The sequence below is a fragment of the Prionailurus viverrinus genome, chromosome C2 (assembly GCF_022837055.1).
Source record: "Prionailurus viverrinus isolate Anna chromosome C2, UM_Priviv_1.0, whole genome shotgun sequence".
NCBI lineage: Eukaryota > Metazoa > Chordata > Mammalia > Carnivora > Felidae > Prionailurus > Prionailurus viverrinus.
In genome coordinates, this window is record NC_062569.1 from 111,210,169 (window position 1) to 111,234,770 (window position 24,602).

The window sequence follows — 24,602 nt, forward strand, 5'->3', positions numbered from 1 at the left end:
TCTATCATCCAATAGCTACTTACCAAATGTACTATTTTTTAATGTTTATTTTTTTTATTTTTGAGAGAGACAGAGTGAGTCTGGGAGTGGCAGAGAGGGAGACAGAGAACCACAAGCAGACTCTGCACTGTCAGTACAGAGCCCAATGCAGGGCTCAACCTCACTAACTGTGAGATCAGGACCTGAGGCAAAACCAAGAGTTGGACACTTAACCAACTGAGCCACCCAGGTGCCCCCCAAATGTACTATTTTTTAAAACCTGACATGTTTATGGAGTGAATCCTCATGACAGCCTTATCTGTAATGTAAATTCTTAGCCCCAATCCCAGGCACTCGCCGCCCACCCTTGCCACCTAGACCTGTGCCCCCACGAAGAAAACCTTTACCACCAAATAATGTCACCGGGAAGCCAGGAAGTGCAGGTATGTCAGTCATATGCCTTCTCCCTCCGTGGTTTTAGTGTTACTAGACAACCACAAACCCTTCTTGGTGTGCTAGCTCAGGTGATCGACAAGTCCATGATGCATGTGACACATACCTGTGTCGGCCCCCAAAACTGGACACTGTAAATCACAGTTTTGAGGACTCCTATCCTGATTCTGGATGGGTGAGATCACGGAAACCATCCCTGTGCATCTCGGCCGGTTTGCTTTTCAAATGTTGTGAGACAGACGCTCACTCGGGCCTTTGAGTGAGTGAATTATTTGGGATGATGTATGTTTCCTACCAGGGATAATGGAAAATGTGATGTCCTGTCATCTGCTTATCATTGTCTCTTGGAATGAAATCCTGTACATCTCACTGAAAACTCCCCTGTTTACCAGCCTTCATGCTGACCTCCATATCATGGAACCAGGAGAGAGATTAAGCTCTAGACACCAGCAGCTCTAGCCTGTGCAACAGGGCAGGAATATACTATAGAATCAAGCCACACATTGATATGTGTTGTCTCCTTCCGTGGAATGACACCTTCGAGTCACCTGGGATGCTCATACTTCATCCTTTCCTTAAAGAAGTTTTCCCCAGCTGCTCAAAGTCGCTTTAGCATTAGCATTGCTTCTGGTTGTTCTTGGTTCATTGTTCTGGTTGTTCTTGACACTTACCTCTGTTACAGCAGAGAACAAATTGGCTTAGACTTGTGTGTTTACATACTGGTCTTCCCCTGCTAGACTAGGAGCTCTGTGATGACAGAGTCCTTGGTACCTTTTGTCTGAATTCACAGAACCAAATCCAGTGCTTGGCACACGGAGGATATTTGATAAGTAGCTGAGTAAATAAATCAGTTAAATTAAGAATCAGTGAAAATTGACTCCGTTTGGGGAAAGCTTTACCTCATTTCTCTTGAGGGCTCTTCCACTGGACCTGCCAGCAAACCATCTTTCTTTCCTCTCCCACCATCTCTACTTCTTAAATATTTTGTACATGGAATCAAGATAAATGTGTTAAGGTTGGCTGTGAAAGATGAAACTGATGATGCTTTATGTGAAAAGGAATGGATGTCACTCTTTTCATAGGATGGAAGGAGGGTATGGGGGTGGAGAAGCTTCTGTGATGTACCATGTACACAGTAAACTCTTAATCATTTTTCCAAGTAGCTGAAGGAAGAAATCAGACTCTCATCCACACTTCTGGTGCCTTCCTGAGGCAAGGCCCAGGAACATGAACCCAATGAGGAGACCAGGTGTTCCTCATGAATTGTAACCTGGGGCAGCAATGACTTGAACTCCAGCAGGCTTCCAGTCAGACTGGATGAGTCACATCAGGAAAGTACTGCCTCAGTGTCCTCTATGGAAAATTCACCCCCCTTCCACCACCACCATTCAGTAGAGCTCCCCTATAAGGCTATGTGTCTTCAGCTATAGCTTCACGACCTTGGTTCCTGTCCTATAAAACCCTTGTTCTGTCCCATCAGTAAGTGTAACTTTGGTACAGCCAGCCCATCCTGAAGAGAACCATAAACATATTCTAAGAGTAACTCCAATTCCCCTACCCTCATTCTTGCTGTCTACCTCTAACTCAAAGGGAATGGCTCCACTGAGGAACCAAACACAAAGGGCAATTGTACAGATTTGACCTGATTAACATCAAAGAAAGTGTGTCCTTAATTCAGGACATCAACTATGTGTTCTGAAGTCCTCTGAACATAAGTCCTCTCTCACATGTGCCTGTGGGCACAGTCTTAGACTACCAGGTAGCACTTGACACTTGTCCCCTGTCTGCAGATCTCCTGAAGTCTCTGAGTTGGCTTTCCTTGCCACGGTGAAAGTGCTATGACAGTATTTCCTGCTGGCTCTGCCAACTCTGAAAAGCTCCAACTTCTCTTGGTTTTCTCTCACCTTCTCATTGTGGCCCATTCCCACTAGCACCAAAAGCATGAATCTGCAAAAGCTGGACCAGCTGCACATCTGAGTCCCTCATTCATTGTTCCATGATGAGCCATGGTCCTTGGGTCAGTCTTATAGACCTTGGCTGTCCCTTGGTTGAGAATGAGTCCTTTTCCTAGGAGGATTATAGAATCCTCTCCAGCCTCCACTCTACTCTAAACACCCAGACTTGCCTGGACTTTGGGATGGATCCTGTTTGGGATACCAATTAGTCTTTTCAGAGTAGAGGAGACGCTATTGAATATAGTATCTCAAGTGGCACTATTCTGGCAACTAAGCCAGAATCACAGATATTACAGTAAGCATATTTTTCCTTCTTGTCCAACCATGACCCATGCCTGCCAGTTACTCTCCAGGTCAAGTCATTCTATCTCCTTGACATCTTTCATGTAAAACTATGTAAGGCTATGTGTCTTCAGCTATAGCTTCATGACCTTGGTTCCTGTCATATAAAACCCTTGTTCTATCCCATCAGTAAGTGTAACTTTGGTACAGCCAGCCTATCCTGAAGAGAACCATAAACATATTCTAAGAGCAACTCTAATTCCCCTAAAACACCTTCCATCTAATCTCATGGCTCCTTATGTAGTTCACCTGCTCTGTTCTTCCTTACTACAGCTGCTTTAGTCTCTTGACTTCCCTCTCAGCCATCAGCTTTGCAACCTGATCATTCATCCTTTTCTCATCTGATTTTGTTATTTTCCTAGTGAAAATATTTCAGGAGGTCCTTGTCACCTAAAAAAAAAAAAAAAAAAAAAAGCAATGTCCAAATCCATGTTATGGAAGGCTCTTCATGATTTGGCCTTCCCTGCCCCTCCATAGCCAGCTCTCACTGTACCCCAAAGTACTCTTGACTTTCACCTCATCAAATAGACACACCAAGTAGTTTCATGCTTCCTTGACTTGGTTCTTCCTGCAGCCTCAGCCTAGAATATAACTGTCAAACCTACCTCCTGATTACTTCTCTTTATTGGCACAACCTCTGTAAAGACATTCCTTACCCACCCTCATCTTTTCCCATAGACATTACTACTCCCTCCACTTACTTTCCCTGAAATCTTATCCAGTTTTTTCACAATATTTATAATGCTTCAATATATTTGGATCACACATCTATTTTGATCAAGGACACAGGTTTTGTTTTTTCTCCAAGCCCAGCATATAGTGTGCCAAGCCACATGGTAAGTGCTGAATAAATATTTATGGAATAAATAAATGGGGGAAGTTGGCAGTGCTCCTATAAAGCCTGACTACTTTGCCTCTACATTACAGGAATCATTTCATCAGGCCGAGTAACTTCTCCACCTCTGACTGCCACATTCAGGCCTACTGAAGCCCCCTCAGAGAAAACAGAGACCGATGAAAAGCAACCAACTGTTCCTGCCTCAGGAGAAGATCTCGGTTAGTATGTCAGTCACTTCCCACTAGATGCTTAACTATGAAGTACTAAAAGATTTCAAATTAGGGAGAAAAGAGTCTCAGTTCTGGATTATCGAATTATTTCAATTTTTTATTAATATGTCTTTTTAATTTTTGCAATTATACTTAAGTTTAATGCTATGAGATAGAATATGGTCCTTCACTCCACAGACATAGAATAAAGTACCCAATATTTTTGGAAAAGTCTTCCTGAAAAGATATAAATTACCCAATGCTTCTTACTAAATCAAATGTCATTATTAATCATATGTATCTTAATTAATGAGTATTGGCTACTTTAATCTTTAAATCATTATTGAGTATACTCCAGAACACCTGCAGCAGGACACAATTAAAAGCCTTTTATTGTGGATAATATGTATAATAATAATAAAGGAAATCAAAATTGCAGGCATCTGACTAGGAGGCATTATTAAATATTTATAATCTTTAATACTTTTTCATTTTATTGAGAAGCTTTTTTATATCTTTCTAAAATTATTTATTATCATCTATTCTCAGGTAATGTAACTGACTTTAGCTCAAGTCCAACAAGAGAAACTGATCCTCTTGGGAAGCCCAGATTCAAAGGTGTGTATGATTGGCTCCAAATATCAGTTTTGACAAGGCTGTCTTTGATGGGAGTATCACTTGGCTTTTGCTGTGTAATAACTGTAAAATCTTAGTAGCGTGTTCTAATAAGGATTTATTTCTCATGTGTCTGCAAGTCACCTGAGGGTCAGCCGATCTAGCTATCCTTGACTGGATGGTTCTGCCTCCAGCATCAGATACAGCTGGGCTTCCTATGTCTTGGGCTCAGATCTGCTCCACATTTTTCATTTTGGTGCTCAGGATGAAAGACCAACAGTGACTCAGGAGAAGCCATTCTAATGACAATACAAAGTCAAGAATGGAGAGTTCAAATACAGCATTTTAAGCTCCTCTGTGTTTTACACCTGCCAATATTCATTGGCTAATGAAAGTCACATAGCCAAGCTCAAATCAAAGATTGGGAAAGTATACTCCTTCCATGGATATAGAGAATATTTTTGAACAGTATCAAATCTACCACAGTAAGAAAGCTATAATATGATATAGAGCCTGGTATTTCCTTTTATAATGTTTTTCTCAAGTGTAAGATGTGATAAATTTTAACATATGTATACACTCATGAAACCATCATTGTAATCAAGATAATAAATACATGTACCACCTCCAGAAGTTTCATCATGTACTTTTATAATTCCTCCCTCTCACTCCTCCCACCAAATTTCTAGTTTCTAGATAATCACAGATCTGCCATACTAAAAATATGTATCCATTTTGTGGATTTTTATATAAAGAAAGGATACGATACGAACTTTTTTTGGTCTGGCTTCTTTGACTCAGCATAATTATTTTAAGGTTCATCCATGTTGAAACATGTAGCAACAGTTCATTTCTTTTAATCCTGACTGGTATTCTATTGAATGGATATATATAATTATTTATTAAACCTATTCATGACATTAAGGTTTTTTCTAATTTTCTTATATTACCAATAAAGCTGCCATAACCCTTAAAGTACAAGTGTTTATATGGATATGTGCTTTCATTCCTTTTGGATGAATGCTGACGAGAGCAATGGCTACATCATATAAGTGTACATTTAACATTTTAAGAAACTACCAAACTGTTTTCCACCGTAGTTGTACTATTAGCCTTTCTGTCAACAGTATATGAGAGTTTGAATTCCTCCACATCTTTGCCAACATTTAGGACAGTCTTTTTAATTTTAGTCATTTTAATAGGTGTGTAGTAGTTTCAAATTGTGATTTTACTTTGTGTATCTCTAATTAGCACATATTACTAATTACTAAGCATCTTCTCATGTGCTTATTTGCCATCATTTTGGTCGGGTCCCATTTTTTTGTCCATTTTGTTTATAACCTTGCTTATTTTCTTGTTGAGTTCTGACAGTCTTTGTTTTCTGGGTAGAATACCTTTTCAGATACATGCTTTACAAATATTTTTTCCCAGTGTATACCTTCTCTTTTTTAATTTTAATAAATCTTAGTTTATTAATTTGGCTTTTTATATGTTGTATTTTTGGTGTTGTACTTAAGAAATAACTGGCCAGTTGGAGGTCATAAAGACCTCTATTTCCTTCTAGAAGTTTCTCTGCTGTTTCCTTCTGGAAGTTTTCTTTTAAATTTAGGTCTATGATCCACATTGTGTCACATTTTGTATATGATACAAGGTGTGAATACCAATTCGTTTCCTTGCTAATGGATATAGAATTGTTCCAGCATCATGTGTTGAAAAAACTATTCTTTCCACTGAATTTCATTTGTACTTTTATCAAAAATGAATTGTACATACATATGTGGAACTCTTTTTAGCTCTCTAGTCTGTTGCATTGATCTGTTTATCTGCCTTTACATCAATACCACCATGTTTGTGTTACTGTGGTAGTGGTATTGTATTGGTGACTCTGGGTCCTCTGTATCTCCATATAAATTTTAGAATCAGCTTATCAATGTCCAAGAATAGCCTGGTTAGATTCTTATTAGAATTGAATTGAGCCTATAGATGAATTGGGAAAAATTGAGAGCTGTACAACATTTAGCTTTCCTATTTATGAACATGGCATATTTTATTTAGGTCTTTGACTTCTATAACCAATGTTATTTAAATTTCAGTACACAGAAAACCATTAAAATAGTATTTTTTATTTCAGTTTCCAATTGTTCATTACTACTATATAGAAAAATTTATTTTTATACAGTGATCTTATATCCTGCAACCTTGTGAAACTCAGTAGCTTTTATGTAGGTCAATTAGATTTTCTACATACAAAATCATGTCATTTGAGAGTGACATTTTACTTCTTCCTAACGTGGGTGACTTTTTCCTTGCCTTATCATACTGGCAAGAACTTCCAATAAAACACTGAATAGATATAGTGGGGAATGGACATCGTTTTCTTATTCCTGGTCTTATGGAAAAAACATACAGCCTTTCACCTGAATATAGTATGATGTTACCTTGTAGGCTTTTCATACATGCTCTTTATTGTGTTGAGAAAATTCCCTTCTATGCCTACTTCGGTGGTAACTATTATCAAAAACAAGTGCTAGATCATGTCCAATGATTTTTCTGCCTTTATGAAGATGATTATGTTTTTCTTTATTAGTTTGTTAATATAATGAAATAATTGCTTTTGAATTTTTAACTTTGCATTCCAGTCACAAACTCCATGGTCATAATGTATTCTCATTTTAATATATTGCTGGATCTCATTTGCTAAAATTTTGTTGAGAATTGTATTCAGTGGAAGATAGTGGTCTGTAGTTTTCTTTTTTTGTAATAGGTCATGTTTTAGTCTCAGTATAATGCTGAACTCTCCTTTTCACTTTTCTGAAAAAATTTAGAATTGGTATTGCTTCTTCCCTGAATGTTTAGTAGTATTTACCAATGAAACCATCTAAGCCTCATATTCTCTTTGTTGGAAGGATTTTATGTATAATTCACTTTCTTTAATGGGTGTAGAGCTATCCAGAGTATTTTTTCTTCCCTAGTGAGTTTCGGTAATTTTTGTCTTTCAAGTTATTAGTTCATTTCATCTAAGTTGTCAAATTTATTGGTATAAGGTTCTTAATATTCTCATATTGTTTGTTATTTTAATAGCTGTAGAATTCTTAGTGATATCATTACTGATGATGTGTCTTTTTTTCTCTTTTGCCTAATCAATCTTGCTGTAGGTTTATTAATTTATTGATCTTCTGAAAAAGTCAAATTTGTGTTTCATTAATTTTGTCTATTTACTCTGATCTTTATTTTTTTTCTTCTGCTTAATGTAGTTTAATTTGTTTCTCTATTTCCTTAAGGTGGAATATGAGCTCATTGATTTAGAACCTCTCTTCTTTATTATGGCATTTAGTGCTACAAATTTTCCCCTAGATATTATTTAAGCAGTATCCAAAAGTTTTTGATATGTTATATGTTCATTTTTACTCTGTTAAAAATACTTTTTAACTTCCTTTTTGATTTGTTCTTTGACTCATTGATTATTTAGAAATATGTAATTTAATTTCTAAATATTTTGAGATTTTCTAGAGATTATTCTGTTACTGACTTCTAATGTATCTCCATTGTTGTCACATGCTCTGCCAGATACCTAAATCCTTTTAAATTTATTGAGACTTTTTTATGGCCAGGGTATGATCTATTTTGGTATATGTTCTGTGTGTACTTGAAAAGAATGTGTATTCTGCTCTTCATAAAAGCAATGTTGTATTCATTTGCGAGGGTTGCCATAAGAGAATGCTACAGACATGGTAGCTTAAACAACAGAAACTTATTTTCTTATTTTCCAGAAACTTAAGTTCTGGAAGCCAGAAATATGAAATCAAGGTATCATCAGATTTGGGTTGTTTTGAAGACTTGGATTGCAGATGGCCACCTTCTCACTATGTCCTCATATGGCCTATCCTCTGAATGTACACATCCTTCATGTCTTTTCCTCTTTTTTTTTTTTTGAATTACCTAATTAATTTATTTTTTAATTGACATCCAAATTAGTTAGCATATAGTGCAACACTGATTTCAGGAGTAGATTCCTTAATGCCTCTTACCCATTTAACCCATCCCCCCTCCCACAAGCCCACAAACAACCCTCTTTGTTCTCTATATTTAAGAGTCTCTTACATTTTGTCCCTGTCCATGTTTTTATATTATTTTTGCTTCCCTTCCCTTATGTTCATCTATGTTGTATCTTAAATTCCTCATATGAATGAATTCATATGTTATTTGTCATTCTCTGAATAATCTCGCTTAGCATAATACCGTCCAGTTCCATCCACATAGTTGCAAATGGCAAGATTTCATTCTTTTTTGATTGCTGAGTAACACTCCATTGTGTATATATACTACATCTTGTTTATCCATCCATCCATTGATGGACATTTGGGATCTTTCCATACTTTGTCTTTTGTCAATCACACTGCTATAAACATTGGGGTGCATGTGACCCTTTGAAACAGCACACCTGTATCCCTTGGATAAATACCTAGTAGTGCAATTGTTGGATCGAAAGGTAGTTCTATTTTTAATTTTTTGAGGAACCTCCATACTGTTTTCCAGAGTTGCTGTACCTCTCTGCATCCTCACCAACATCTGTCATATCCTGAGTTGTTAATTTTAGCCATTCTGACAGGTGTGAGGTGGTATCTCATTTGGTTTTGATTTGTGTTTCCCTGATGATGAGTGATCTTGAACATTTTTTCATGAGTCTATTAGCCATCTGGATTTCTTCTTTAGAGAAGTGTCTATTCATGTCTCTTGCCCATTTCTTCACTGGATTATTTGTTTTTTGGGTGTTGAGTTTGATAAGTTCTTTCTAGATTTTGGATACTCTTTTTCTGGTATGTCATTTGCAAATATCTTCCCCCATTCTGTCAGTTGCCTTTTAGTTTTGCTGATTGTTCCCTTCACTGTGCAGAAGCTTTTTATTTTGATGAAGTCCCAATAGTTCATTTTTGCTTTTGTTTCCCTTGCCTCCAGAGAAGTGTTGACTAAGAAGTTGCTGCTTTCAAGGTCAAAGAGGTTTTGCCGCCTGCTTTCTCCTCAAGGATTTTGATGACTTCCTGTCTTACATTCAGGTCTCTCATCCATTTTGAGTTTCTTTTTGTGTATGGTGTAAGAAAGTGGTCCAGGTTAATTTTTCTGCATGTTGCTGTCCAGTTTTCCCAGCACCATTTGCTGAAGAGGCTGTCTTATTCCATTGGATATTCTTGTGTACTTTGTCAAACATTAGTTGGCCATACATTTGTGGGTCCTTTTCTGGGTTCTCTATTCTGTTCCATTGATCTGAGTGTCTGTTTTTGTGCCAGTACCGTACTGTCTTGATGATTACAGCTTTGTAATACATCTTGAAGTTCAGGATTGTGATGCCTCCAGCTTCAGTTTTCTTTTTGAAGATTGCTTTGGCTATTTGGGGTCTTTTCTAGTTCCAAATTTTAGGATTTTGTTCTAGCTCTGTGAAGAATGGTAGTGTTATTTTGATAGGGATTTCCTTGAATATGTAGATTCCTTTGGGTAATATCAACATTTTAATAATGTTGGTTCTTCCAATCCAGGAGCATGGAATATTTTTCCATTTGTCTTCTTCAATTTCTTTCATAAGTTTTCCTTAGTTTTCAGTGTATAGATTTTTCACCTATTTGGTTAGGTTTATTCCTAGGTATTTTATGTTTTTGGTGCAATTGTAAATGGGATCGATTCCTTAATTTCTCTTTCGGTTGCTTCATTATTGGTGTATAGGAATGCAAATGATTTCTGTGCACTGATTTATATCCTGCAACTTTCCTAAATTCATGAATCAGTTCTAGTAGGTTTTTGGTGAGATCTTGTGGGTTTTCCATATAGAGTATCATGCCATCTGTGAAGAGTTGGAGTTTTGACTTCCTCCTGGCCGATGTGGATGTTTTTTATTACCTTGTGTTGTCTGATTGCTGAAGCTAAGACTTCCAGTACCATGTTGAATAACAGTGGCGAGACTGGACATCTCTGTCATGCTCGTGACCTTAGGGGGAAAGCTCTCAGTTTTTCCCCATTGAGGATGATATTGGCAGTGGGTCTTTTATATACGGATTTTATGATCTTTTATGATCCTTCTATCCCTACTTTCTTGAGGGCTTTTATCAAGAAAGGATGCTGTATTTTGTCAAATGCTTTCTCTGCATCTATTGAGAGGATCATGTGGTTCTTGTTCTTTTATTGATGCGATGTATCACATTGTTTTGTGGATATTGAACCAGCCCGGCATCTCAGATAAAAATCCTACTTGGTCATGGTGAATAATTCTTTTAATGATTGTTGGATTCACTTGACTAGTATCTTGTTGAGGACTTATGCATCCATGTTCATCAGGGAAATTGGTCTGTAGTTCTCCTTTTTAGTGGGGTCTTTGTCTGGTTTTGGAATCAAGGTAATGCTGGCTTCATAGAAAGAGTTTGGAAGTTTTCCTTCCATTTCTTTTTTCTTTTTTTTCTTTTTTTCTTTTCTTTTTCTTTTCTTTTCTTTTTTTTTTTTTTTTTGAACAGTTCCAGAAAAATAGGTGTTAAGTCTTCTTCACGTGTTTGGTAGAATTCCCCTGTAAAGCCATCCAGCGCTGGACTCTAGTTTTTTTGGGAGATTTTTGATTACTAATTGAATTTCTTTGCTGGTTATGGGTCTGTTCAAATTTCTACTTCTTCCTGTTTCAGTTTTGGTTGTTTATATGTTTCTAGGAATTTTTCCATTTCTTCCACATTGCCCATTTTATTGGTATATAATTGCTCATAATATTCTTTTATTAATGTTTGTATTTCTGCAGTGTTGGTTGTGCTCTCTCCTATTTCATCCTTCATTTTATTTATTTGGGCCCTTTCCTTTTTCCTTTTTCTTTTTGATCAAACTGGCTAAGGATTTATTAATTTTGTTAATCCTTTCAAAGAACCAGCTCCTGGTTTCATTGATGTGTTCTGTTGTTGTTGTTGTTGTTGTTGTTGTTGTTGTTGTTTGGTTTCAATAGCATTTGTTTCTACTCTAATCATTATTATTTCCTTTATTCTGCCGGTTTGGGGTTTTATTTGCTATTTTTCCAGCTCTTTAAGGTGTAAGGTTAGGTTGTATCTGAGACCTTTATTCCTTCTTTAGGAAGGTCTGGATTGCTATATACTTTACTCTTATGACCACTTTGCTGTGTCCCAGAGGTTTTGTGCTGTGGTGTTATCATTTTCATTGGCTTCCATGTACTTTTTAATCTCCTTTTTAACTTCTTGGTTAGCAAATTCATTCTTTGGTAGGATGTTCTTTAGTTATTTGTTATCTTTCCAAATTTTTTCTTGTGGTCGATTTTGAGTTTCATAGCATTGTGGTCTGAAAATATGCTCAATATGAACTTGATCTTTCTGTACTTGTTGAGGGCTGATTTGTGTCTCAGGATGTGATCTATTCTGGAGAATGCTCCACATGCACTCAAGAAGAATGTGTATTCTGCTTTAGGATTAAGTGTTCTGAATATATTTGTTAAGTCCATCTGGTCCAGAGTGTCATTCAAAGACATTGTTTCTTTGTTGATTTTCTGTTTAAATGATCTGTCCATTGTTGTAAGTGGGGTGTTGAAGTCCCCTACTATTATGGTATTATTATCTCTGAGTTTATGTTTGTGATTGATTTGTGTATTTGGGTGTTTCCACATTAGGAGCATAAATGTTTACAATTGTTAGATCTTCTTGGTGGATAGACCCCTTAACCACCATATAATGCCCTTCTTCATCTCTTGTTACAGTCTTTATTTTAAAGTCTAGATTGTCTAACACAAGTATGACTATTCTGGCTTTCTTTTGGAGGCCATTAGCATGATAGATGGTTCTTCATCCCCTTACTTTAAATCTGAAGGTGTCTTTAGATCTAAAATGGGTCTCTTATAAACAGCATATAAATGGATCTTGTTTTCTTATCCATTCTGTTACCCTATGTTTTTTGATTAGAGCATTGAGTCCATTGATGTTTAGAGTGAGTACTGAAAGATATGAATTTATTGCCATTATGATGCTTGTAGAGTTGAGGTTTCTGGTGGCGTCCTCTGGTCCTTTCTAGTCTTTGTTGCTTTTGGTATTTATTTATTTACATATACATATACATACATATATTCGTGTATATATATATATATATATATATATACACGAATATATATATATATATATATATATATATATATATATATACGAATATATATATATATATTCATCTTTTCTCCCCTCAGAAAGTCCCCCTTAAAATTTCTTGCAGTGCTGGTTTAGTGGTCACAATCTCCTTTAATTTTTGTCTGTCTGGAAACTTTTTCTCTCTCCTTCTATTTTGAATGACAGCCTTGCTGGATAAAGAATTCTTGGCTGCATATTTTTCCAATTCAACACATTGAATATATTCTGCCACTGCTTTCTGGCTTGCCAAGTTTCTGTGAGTAGGTCTGCTGAGAACCTACTCTGTTTTCCCTTTTAGGCTAAGGTCTTTTTTTCCTTTGCTAACCTCATGATTCTTTCCTTGCCTGAGTATTTTGTGAATTTGACTATGATATGCCTTGTTGATGGTCGGTTTTTGTTGAATCTAATGGGAGTTCTCTGTGTTTCTCAGATTTTTATGTCTTTGTCTTTCCCCCAGGTTAGGGAGGTTTTCCACTATGATTTGCTCACATAAATTTTGTACCCCTTTTCCCCTCTCTTCATCTTCTGGGACTCCTATGATTCTGATATTATTCCTTTTTAATGAGTCACTGATTTCTCTAATAATTAAATCATGCTCTTTTGTCTTAGTCTCCCTCTTTTTTCTGCTTCATTATTCTCCATAAGTTTGTCCTCTATATCCCTGATTCGCTGCTCTGCTTCATCCTTACTTGCCTCTGTGGCATCCATTTGAGATTGCTGCTCAGTTATAGAATTTTTTATATCATCCTGACTAGCTTTTACTTCTTTCATCTCCACAGAAAAGGATTCTAATCTATTTTCGACCCCAGCTAGTATTATTATCGTGATTCTAAATTCTGGTTCAGACATCTTGCTTGTATCTGTGTTGACTAAGTCCCTGGCTGTCGTTTATTCCTGTTCTTTCTTTTGGGGTGTCATTTTGAAGGAAGAAAATGAATTAATAATTTAAAAAAATAATAGAATTAAACAATTAAAAACAGCACAAATAAGTCAAATAAAGGGTGCTAGATCCTAGGTGTGTTTTGGTCTTGTTGTTGAAAGAAACTTGACAGATTAGAGAAAAAAGGGAAAGATAAGAAAAGAAAAAGGAAAAGAAAAAAGGAAAACATTTGAAAAATTGAAAAAATGAATACAGTAGAATAAAATGAAATAAGGGTAAAATAGCATTTTTAAAAGTTACAAAAAAGTAAAAAATATAGTAGACAAAAAAGAATCTTTTTAATAAAAATTGAATATAAAAAAATAAATTTTTTCTCTTTCTGTATTCGAGAACAAGAAAAGAAAAAAAATTGAACAGAGAGACCAGTAAACAGAATGAAACACAATTGAAATTACATCTGGTTTCTCCTAGAAGCCAAACTATGAAGCACTTTATAGTCCATAAACTAAGCAGGCAGAGAGACTTGTGGTGTTCCTTAAGAATGTGGTTGGCCCAGTTGGGCGGGGCTTAGTGAATTGGCTTCGTTCTCCACTAGATGGCACTGCTTAGCTTACTGGGGTGGATTGTTCTAGTGCATGTAGGCATGTATGCACATGTTTAGGATGGGTCAAAATGGCATCACCCAGCTACCCAGTTTATAGTATCAGAACTCTGTGCTCTCACCTATGGGCAATCAAGCACCCGCCTTTGTCTCTAGCTTTTATCTACTTCCCGCTTGTAGACTGTGACCAAGCCATCAGGCTGCCAGGTAGGACCTCCCTCCTGAGTTTTATCTCAGATGGTGCTGTGTTTCCCAACCCCTCACTTCTGAGGGACTGTGGCTTTGACCTGTTCTGACCCTCTGGGGGATGGTCTTGCTAAGCAATGGCCGGGCGCCATCCCACCGCCAGAACCTTCGTGAGACCGTGCTGCTGCTGATGTCCAGAGACCGACTAGGTGCCAACCCACTCCAGATAAAGTTTGTGTGATCACGTAGCAGCAGCATTTCAGGGATTATGGTAAATCACAACACATATCTGGCACCAGTCTTCACCCTTAACATCCTTGTTCCAATACCAGCAAATGTGGTTATTTTCTGGGGTCTGCTGGGATGTTTTCCTGTGGTGAGGCCACACAGCCTCTACCAAGTGTCCTCCCATCAGGAGAACCATGTCTCCCCATGTGGCCCGAAGACCCCTCAGACCTTGCTCTCTGCTCCTGGGGATTCACCCTTCTCACCAGAGCACTGCTAGGTATCAAGCTGTGGAGTTTCAGACTCTGTGCTTCCCCTGTTTATAGAGTCTTAATGGAATTTAAACCTTCTCTTTTCTCCCTTTTTTGTTCAGCCCCTTGCAGCTGTTTCCACTCTTCCTTTTTTCTCCATGTGCTTTCAGGGTGAGGGGTGCTTTTCCCTTATTCTCCCCCCATCTCTGGCCTCTTCCAACAAGCAAAAACAGCTCCCTGCCCTCCATGCACACTCCCCCAGTTCACCTTTCCACACCATGTACCTGCTGAGTTCTGTGGTTCAGGTTGTTCAGATTGTTATGTTAATCCTCAACTAAGTTTTCTAGGTATGCAAGATGGTTTAGTGTTGATCTGGCTGCATTTCAGAGTTGAGAGACACAAAAAATGCTTCCATGATGTTCCACCATATTCGCCCCTGCTGTCTCTTCCTCTTAATTAAAAATTTTTTTTTATGTTTATTCATTTTTGAAAGAGAGAGACAGAGCACAAGCAGGGGTGAGGTAGAGAGAAAGGGGGACACAGAATCTGAAGCAGGCTCCAGGCTCTGAGCTGTCATCACAGAGCCCGACGTGGGGCTCGAACTCACAAATCATGAGATTATGACCTGAGCCGAAGTCGATGCTCAACTGACTGAGACACCCAGGCGCCCCTCTTCCTCTTAAAAGGACATCAGTCACAGTGGATTAGGATCCCACCCTGTGACCTCATTTAATCTTGATTTCTTTATTTGGGTGTTTAGAACCTTATATTTAACATGACCAATGATAAGGTTAGATTTAACTCTATCTCCTTTTGCTATTTGTTTTCTTTTTGTCCCATCTATCATTTGTTCCCTCTTTTCCTCTTTTTCAACCATCTTTTACTGAGTATTTTGTTGTTGTTGTTGTTGTTGTTGTTGTTGAAATATATGAGGCATACAATATTACATTAGTTTCATATGTACAGCATAGTGATTCAACTTTTCTATACATTATACTCTGTTTACCGCAAGTGTAGCTACCATCTGTCACCATAGAACACTATTATAATACCATTGATTCTATTCCCTATGCTGGACCTTTTATCCTCATAACTTATTCATTCTTTAACTAGAGGCCTCTATCCCTCACTCCCTTCACTCATTTTGCCTATTTGCCCTAACAACCATAAGTTTGTTTTCCTATATTTATGGATCTGTTTCTGCTTTTTGTTTGTTCATTTGTGTGTGTGTGTGTGTGTGTGTGTGTGTGTGTTTTACATTCCACATATAAGTGAAATCACACAGTATTTGTCTTTCTTAGTCTGACTTATTTCACTTACATAGACCTAGAGAGTATAATGCTATGTTGTTGCAAATGGCAAGTTCTCATTCTTTTTTATGGCTGACGAATTTTCGTGTGTGTGTGTGTGTGTGTGTGTATAAACCATTATACATTCATCTATCGCTGGACACTTGGGTTGTTTCTATATCTTAGCTATTGTAAATAGTGCTGCAATAAACATAGGGGTGCATATATCTTTTCAAATTAGTGCTTTAATTTTCTTTGAGTAAATACCTATTAGTGGAAACACTGGATTATACAGTATTTCTATTTTTAATTTTTTGAGGAAACTCTATTTTGCACAGTGGCTGCACAAATTTACATTCCCGCCAGTAGGACACCAGAGTTTTCTCCACATTCCTGTCGACACTTATTATTTCTTGTTTTTTTGTCTCTAGCCATTCTGACAGGTAATATAAGGTAAGGTAATATCTCACTGTTGTGTAGATTTGCATTTCCCTCATAATTACTGCTGTTGAGCATCTTTTCATGTGTCTATTGGCCAGTTACATGTCTTCCTTTGGAAAAATGTCTATTCAGGTCCTTTGTCCATTTTTAATTGGATTATTTATGTGTTTTGGTGTTCTATAAATTCTTTATATGTTTTGGATATTAAACCCTTATTGGATATGTCATTTGCAAATATCTTCTCCCATTCATTATGCTGCCTTTTTGTTTTGTTGATAATTTCCTTCACTGTGCAATAATTTTTTACTTCAATGTAGTCCTGATCATTTTGGTTTCTGTTTAACTTGCCTGAGGAGACATATCTAGAAAAATGTTGCTAAAACTGATGTCAAAGAAATTACTGCCTATGTTTTCTTCTAGGAGTTTTATGGCTTCAGGTCTCAAATTTAGGTCTTTAATCCATTTTGAGTTTATTTTTGTGTGTAGTGTGAGTGGTCCAATTTCATTCTTTGGCATGTAGCTGTCTACTATTTATCAAAGGGACTGTCTTTCCCATTGTATATTCTTAACTTTTGTGATAGAGTAATTGAAATATAAGCATATGTTTATTTCTTTTTTTTTTTAATTTTTTTTAACATTTATTTATTTTTGAGACAGAGAGAGACAGAGCATGAATGGGGGAGGGGCAGAGAGAGAGGGAGACACAGAATCGGAAGCAGTCTCAAGGCTGCGGGGCTCAAACTCACGGACCGCAAGATCGTGACCTGAGCTGAAGTCGGACGCTCAACCGACTGAGCCACCCAGGCGCCCCAGCATAGGTTTATTTCTAGAGATTGAGTTTTATGATTTTTATGATTCTATTTTCTCTCTTTAGTTGTCTTACTAGTTGTAACTATTTTGTTATTGCTTTAGGGTTTATAGTATGTATCTTTAATTTACCACAGTCTATCTTCTAGTGATATTCTACAACTTCATAAATAGTGCAAGAACCTTACATTAGTATAGCAATTTATCTTTCCTCTTGGCCTATCATTGTTAGGCATTTTACTTTTACGTATTAATACATCATGCTAAATTGATATTATTTATGTTTAAATAGTAAATTGCCTTTTAGAAAGAATTAAATGACAGAAATATTGTGCATATTTACCTATATAGTTACTATTTCCAGTGCTCTTTATCTCTTTGTGTGGATACATCATTTTTCTTCTGCCTGAATGTCCTTTAATCTTCCTTGTAGGGTGGGTCTGGTGGTTATGAATTCTCTTACCTTTTATATGCGTAAAAGGTGTTTTACTTTAAAAAAAAAAGATATTCACTAGTTAAATAATTCTAGATGATAAGTTTTTTTTCCAGTATTTAAAGATGTTGCTCCACTGCCTTCTCCCTTGCATTCTTTCCAATGAGACATCTGCCATAATCGTTATCTTGGTTGTACTATATATCATGTGTCTTTTCTGCCTCCTTTAAAGGTTTTCTTTCTATCACTGGCTTTGAGAAACTTGATTTTTATTGGTGTAGTTTCCTCATATTTGTTGTGCTTAGGTTTATTCAAGCCTTTTGGATCTGTGGGTTTAGAGGTTTTATCAAACTTGGTAAATCTTTTGCCATTATTTCTTCAAATACCTTTGCTGTCCCTGTTCTCTGGGCAGATATTAAAATTACATCTGTGTTATACTGCCTGAAGCTTCCCCATAGCTCACTGATGCTCTGTTCATTATTTTTATTATTTTTTCTTTCCACTTTTATTTTGGGTAGTTTTTACTGCTATGTCTTCAAGTTCACTAATCTTTTTCCGCAATATAATATCAGTGCTAGTATCATCCAGTGTTTTTTTCATGTTACACATTTTAGTTTTCATCTCTAGAAATTCACTTTGGGTATTTTTAAAAATATCTTTCATGTATTAACTTCTTGAAATGTGGATTATAGTTATAATAACAGTTTTATTTTCCCTGTGTGATGACTCTAACATCTAGGCAAGTTCTAGATTGATTTCAAATTATTTATTTTTCTCATTATGGGCAACATTTTCCTGTTATTTCCTATTGTTTTTTATTCCTAAAATATTCTTTAATTTGTCCTGGGTTAAATTACTTGAAACCATTTGACCTTTTTGAGTCTGGCTTTTAAGATTTATTAGGTGGGACCAGAACTGTTTAGTGTGGGGCTAATTATTCCCCATTCTCAAGACAATACCCTCTTGAATACTTCTTCCAATACCCCACAAATTATGCTGTTTAAAACATGCTCAGGAGGACCAAATTACTTCTTGATATTAGCATAAGTTAAACCCATTTTAAAAAGTAAGTCAGCTACAACATCCATGTCATGTATCCCAGAGACAGGAATTCTAGATTTTCACAAGTTTGAACAGTCCACATCACTGCTTTCATCTCTCTGCTTATAATAAGAGACCAGATGTCCTCAAACAGAAAAATAAATTTGAACTTACCTCCACCTTCTGTATGTACAAACTCAAATAAGGCTAACTGTCCAAGTCCTCTCTCTCTTAGGTCCTCATGTGCGTTACATCCAAAAACCGGACAACAGGCCCTGTTCCATCACTGATTCTGTCAAACGGTTCCCCAAAGAGGATGCCACCGAGGGGAATGCCACAAGCCCACCGCAGAACCCACCCACCAACCTCACTGTGGTCACTGTGGAAGGGTGTCCCTCATTTGTCATCCTTGACTGGGAAAAGCCACTAAATGATACTGTCACTGGTAAGATCATGATGTGAGCACTTGTACTATGGTGGGAAGCTTCAATAATGTGAGTGTGGTACCTCGTCAAACTATGAGGCATATCTCAGGGGTAGCAAGTCCTAGTAGAGCTATTGTCAAAAAGTGTCATATGATGGGAAAAGATCATCTGTGTCCCAGTGGTGGGTTTCCTGTTAATTTAACATATCTCTTTAGGTTACGTTCCTTCCATCTTGTCTCGGAACTCTTCCTCATGGTGTAAAAATAGATGTGGTCTTTTCATTATCAAGAAAATTACAGATAACATAGGAGAAGTTGGCAGGGCTGATGATAATTAAAAGTTTTCATTTCACCAACCCAATTTCTAGGTTGACCTAGAACTGTCAAGCAATTCAATTATTTTAGTAGAGTTTTTGTTTGTTTGTTTTGTTTTTTGTTTTTTGGGTTTTTTTTAGGTTTCTAATCATGGTTGATTTTCTCCTCATTGCAGAAAAATTTAATTTTGCTATCACTAGCCCAATCCTCCTAAAAATGACTGTGAAAACTAAGAAATCCTAAGTCAGTCTTTGAATTTATTATATGCGAATTAATTCTTCATATGAACAGTTTAGTCAAACTAGAGAGGAAGGAGAAAAGGTAAGGGGCAGAGTCAGCTAGAGGAATATAGCAAATTGCAGGAGTACACAAGCCCCCCATTGCCCATGCCCTGCTGTGCATGGGACAGGTAGACAGAATTTAGAGGAGCCCACTAAGAAGCTATCAGGATGGGTAGAGGGAAGTATACAGGGGAAAGGAGGAAGTGGGAGATTCAGCCAAAAGTGTTTTCTGTGAATAAAGGAGTAAACAGCAGCTATTTCTCCTCAGACAAAACTGTTTGGTCTGGGCAACTTTCACTGTAAGCAGCCTATCTTTGCTTAACTGGCTTTTTTTTTTAAACCATATTTTGTGAATTTCATTTCTCATGCAGACCTTGCCTTTGTTTTGGGAAAGAACCAGCCACTGCTCATGTTTCCTGGGGACTTTTCTAGTCCTGCTTCTTTACTTGGGACTATGCCAGTAGGTGCTACCATCCCAGTATCTAAAAAACAATAAATCTCTAAGCATTGATTATCTACATAGATGAAAAAGTCCAGAACTCCCAATTCATACACTGTGCTAATAAGGAGTTCTCCTGACAGTCTGAGGCTTAGTTATCATAACACCAAATGATCCATAAAATTTCCTTTGCCTTGAAGATGTGGGACATCAAGTTGGAATTGGTTAATATATCTAAAATCTAATCTAATACATCTAATATATATTCACTTTGGTGTGTCAATTTCTGATTTAACTTTTTAAAAGCAAAATGATTTTCCTTTCCAGTTCATCATGAAACCTTTTTTAATTGTATAAACTTGTAATCTACAAAAAATAATGAATAGGGTATACTTTACCCATTTAACCAATTCCTTTTGTAACATTGTTACTAAATGTTAATGGACTGCTTGAGATCTTTCATAAGATATTAGACTTAGAATAACAGCTTTTATAGATAAGGTCCATATCTCTTTAGCTATAATATTTTCTAAATAGAAATGTCCATATTTAATCATTACTCAGTCTGTATTTAAATGTCGGACCATATAGCCTAATAGTCTCTTCTATTTTTTTCACTTTTGTTTATTTTTAGTGTTTTCTCAAATATCACTTTGTTTCAAATGTGATCTTTTATAAACCAGCAGCTCAGATAATACGATTAATTCTCAAATCACTGGAAATGGCTTTACAAGAAAGGATTGAGAAAGATAACAAAAAAGGAGTGAAACATATTCTTTATTCCCTTAGCTGGCTTCTGTCTATCATCTTTTAATCAACAGGCACATATTACCTATAATAAATACACCCAAATTCAGTTGCTTCTACATGTCTTTTCTACACTAAAGTACAAATAGATACACCTGAGAAATGGGCCATAGCCTGAGTCCTTGGACAATTTAAATTAGTTGTGGGATGGTGCTTTGTGATATGCCAAGAGCATGCCAACGTAGATTTAAATCCCAGACTAGCTGTATTCTCTATATGCAATTTGGGTATGCACTTTACCTCCTTACTTTAGTCTTCTTATTTGTAACAACAACAACAACAACAACAACAACAACTTCCATTGTAATCAGCTTATGATGTAATCAGCACTTTACCTCCTTACTTTAGTCTTCTTATTTGTAACAACAACAACAACAACAACAACAACAACTTCCATTGTAATCAGCTTATGATGAGGACAAAAATTAAACAGAATTTGAATGTACAATGTAAGTTAGAAGCTGTTAAATTAATGTTTGTCAGTAGTAGCAATAGTAGGACTGGTAGAAATAGTGTCACCATTATTATTTTCATGACCAGAATGTGATTTCCCAACCTTTATAATAAAGTGTTTTTCTATTAAGTAAATCATCTCATAATAGGGCAATAATAATCTCTGAGTGGGAAAAAGACCATTTATTCAGTGTTACTTCTTTATAGGTTCCTTATATCTTTACTGTTAAGGAATTTATAAATAAAACCCCATATTTTAAAGTGAGAAATATGGACACATACTAAGTGGCTGTCTTTACTTTCTGAAATATAATCAGAATGTGTCTATAAATGTTCATTCCAAGCATTAATGTTCCATTTTTATGGTATAGTGAATTTATGAAAAAGCTACTATTTCTTTAAAGCATTACAAATGAAAGATATATTTACAAGGCCCAAGAATACACATTCAGAAGTTAGAATTCTGAAATTCTAAATATGTTTTTTAATTACAAAGGTAACTTCTGTGTCCATTTTGAAAACTTGAATCTTTCAGGATGAAAATAGTATTAAATGAGCATTTAAAACTCAGTCAAAAGAAAATTAGAGAAGATATTCAGTAAGAGTTTCTAGTACTGAGTCTGGGGTAATATTAAAAAGAATATTACACAGTCACTGATTAATGTCCCACACCAAAGATGTTTCTTGAAAGTGGTTGCTTTCGTGCAAATTCAATGGGAGTGTCATACAAATTTTTCTTTGGGTGATGAAGCAACACTTGAATCTTTCCAACTGAAATCTTTCAAATTTAAACACAACTCAGGGATAATAAGTAATAATAATAGGTACCACCTGTTGAACAAAACATATGCAAAATACTGTTGAGCACTTTCCATATATTCCTAGTTTAATCCCCACAAGCAACACTATGAAGAGCTATTACTGACATTTTACAAACTGAGATCAGGGCAAATGGCTTGGTCTGTCACTTTTCAATGAGTCATGTAGTGTCCTTTTGGGGTTTTTTCAGCTTTTTATCTTTTATTTTTTTTTAATTTTATAGATTTTTAAAATTTAAATCCAAGTTAGTTAACATACAGTATAATAATGTTTTCAGAAGTAGAATTTATATAACACCCAGTGCTCATCCCAGCAAGTGTCCTCCTTAATGCCCCTTGCCCATTTAGCCCATCCCATCCCCCCACCCAACACCCGTCCAGCAATCATTGGTTTGTTCTCTGTATTTAAGAGTCTCTTATGGGTTGTCCCCTCTCTGTTTTTATATTATTTTTGCTTCCCTTCCCTTATGTTCATCTGTTTTGTATCTTAAATTCTACATATGAGTGAAGTCATATGTTATTTGTCTTTCTCTGACTGACTTATTTCGTTTAGCGTAATACACTCTAGTTCCATCCACATTGTTGAAAATGGCAAGATTTGGGGCTCCTGGGTGGCGCAGTCGGTTAAGCGTCCGACTTCAGCCAGGTCACGATCTCACAGTCCGTGAGTTCGAGCCCCGCGTCAGGCTCTGGGCTGATGGCTCAGAGCCTGGAGCCTGTTTCCGATTCCGTGTCTCCCTCTCTCTCTGCCCCTCCCCCATTCATGCTCTGTCTCTCTCTGTCCCAAAAATAAATAAACGTTAAAAAAAAAAAAGAAAATGGCAATATTTCATTCTTTCTCATCACCGAGTAATATTCCATTGTGTATGTATACGTGTGTGTGTGTGTGTGTGTGTGTGTGTGTGTCTGTATATGCATCTTTATCCATTCATCAGATGATGGACATTTGGGCTCTTTCCATAATTTGGCTATTGTTGATAGTGCTGCTATAAACATTGGGGTGCATGTACCCTTCCAAAATAGCACTCCTCTATCCTTTGGACTAGCCTTCCCCATACCTTAAATTTAATAGAAAAGTCATGAGTGTTTTGGGTTCCTCATCAGTAGCATATCTAACCATGTATCCAACAAGCAGTTTCCAGTTTTAAAAATCCATTTTAATTACTCCCATCTTTGTCTATCTAGTAAATACTGATTCACAGCTGAGAAACAGATATAAAATGGATATATTTGAATTCAAGGTCCTTCCCTTCCCTCCCTTTCTATCCTCTTTGAGAATAGAATGCCAACAGAAATAGGTTAAGGAACAGAAGGTTCTGAGAAAAGAACACCAAATACTAGCCATTAGTCCTTTGGTAGCTGTGCTAACATATCCAGATTGCCTTCTGATTTAATTTTGAATTTTTAGAAGGATGGTCATACAGAATTAATCGGAAAGAGCCATCCTCCTTTTTTAATTTTTAAAATATACCATTAAAAATCCTTCCCAAATTAAAATTGATGATTATGTCTTCTAGTCTTTCCATAGTTTGAGTTTTACTTCCAGTCTCCATCTCCCACCTTTGGTCTTAGTGTTAATAGCAGAAATCCCCACTAAATTGCCACCCTTTGTGGCTTTTTCCCACTTTCCCTGATGACTACCACTTGTATATTTCTTCATACTTATGGAGCTGATTTTGAGTAGGGTTTGTTTCTGTTTTCTATTTTTCAAGTTTTGAATCTTCTGTGTGACCTTGTCACATATATTAAACTCCAATTAAGAGGTGGAAAAGCCAATTAACAAATTCATAAATTATGTTCTTAATCTGAAAGCCCTTCTCTTGATTAGCCCTGTAAGTTCATAGAAACGTGTCTTTAGGTGAAATTTATGCAGATTTCCATTCATAATTTAATGATTTTTTTAAAAAACAAGGGTTATTTTCAAGGAGGCATATGTAAGCAGTAGGTACAAATCTTTTGTAACTAATGTAAGCAGTAGGTAGAAAAATTTCATAATTCTATAGTTCCCAATAATGAACTGTCACTCATTATTTGGTTAACTGCTATTTGCTGGATGGTATTAAACCCAAAGATATATAGATACAGATGATATAGATATAGATATAGGTATAGGTATAGATAGATATAGATATATAGATATATTTTTGCAGCAGAACCATGTATGCAGTGGTCTTTTCCCTAGCAATATAATAAAGCCCCACAGAGAAGAAACGTGCCTTCTACTTAAGTACCATTTCTCATACAGTACTTTCCCCACACTGGGTTTTTCAACAATGACAGACTATTTGATTTGCCTAGCAAAATCATTAGTTACCAGTATCCAAAGATACCACAGGTTCATCATCAGTCTTCACAGTTACCAAGCCTTTCATGTTC

The 24,602-nt window shown here is 36.4% G+C and overlaps 1 protein-coding gene across 23 annotated transcripts in view; it reads left to right on the forward strand.

Moving 5' to 3' along the window:
• The window catches only part of ABI3BP (ABI family member 3 binding protein), a 265,227-nt gene that overhangs the window by 218,294 nt on the left and 22,331 nt on the right, over positions 1–24,602 (forward strand). For all 23 annotated transcript variants that reach the window (XM_047874847.1, XM_047874857.1, XM_047874848.1 and 20 more), the window contains 4 exons: positions 318–422; positions 3,657–3,785; positions 4,326–4,394; positions 18,925–19,134. In XM_047874847.1, coding sequence (XP_047730803.1) covers positions 318–422; positions 3,657–3,785; positions 4,326–4,394; positions 18,925–19,134 — 513 coding nt within the window. The remainder of the gene's footprint in view (positions 1–317; positions 423–3,656; positions 3,786–4,325; positions 4,395–18,924; positions 19,135–24,602) is intronic.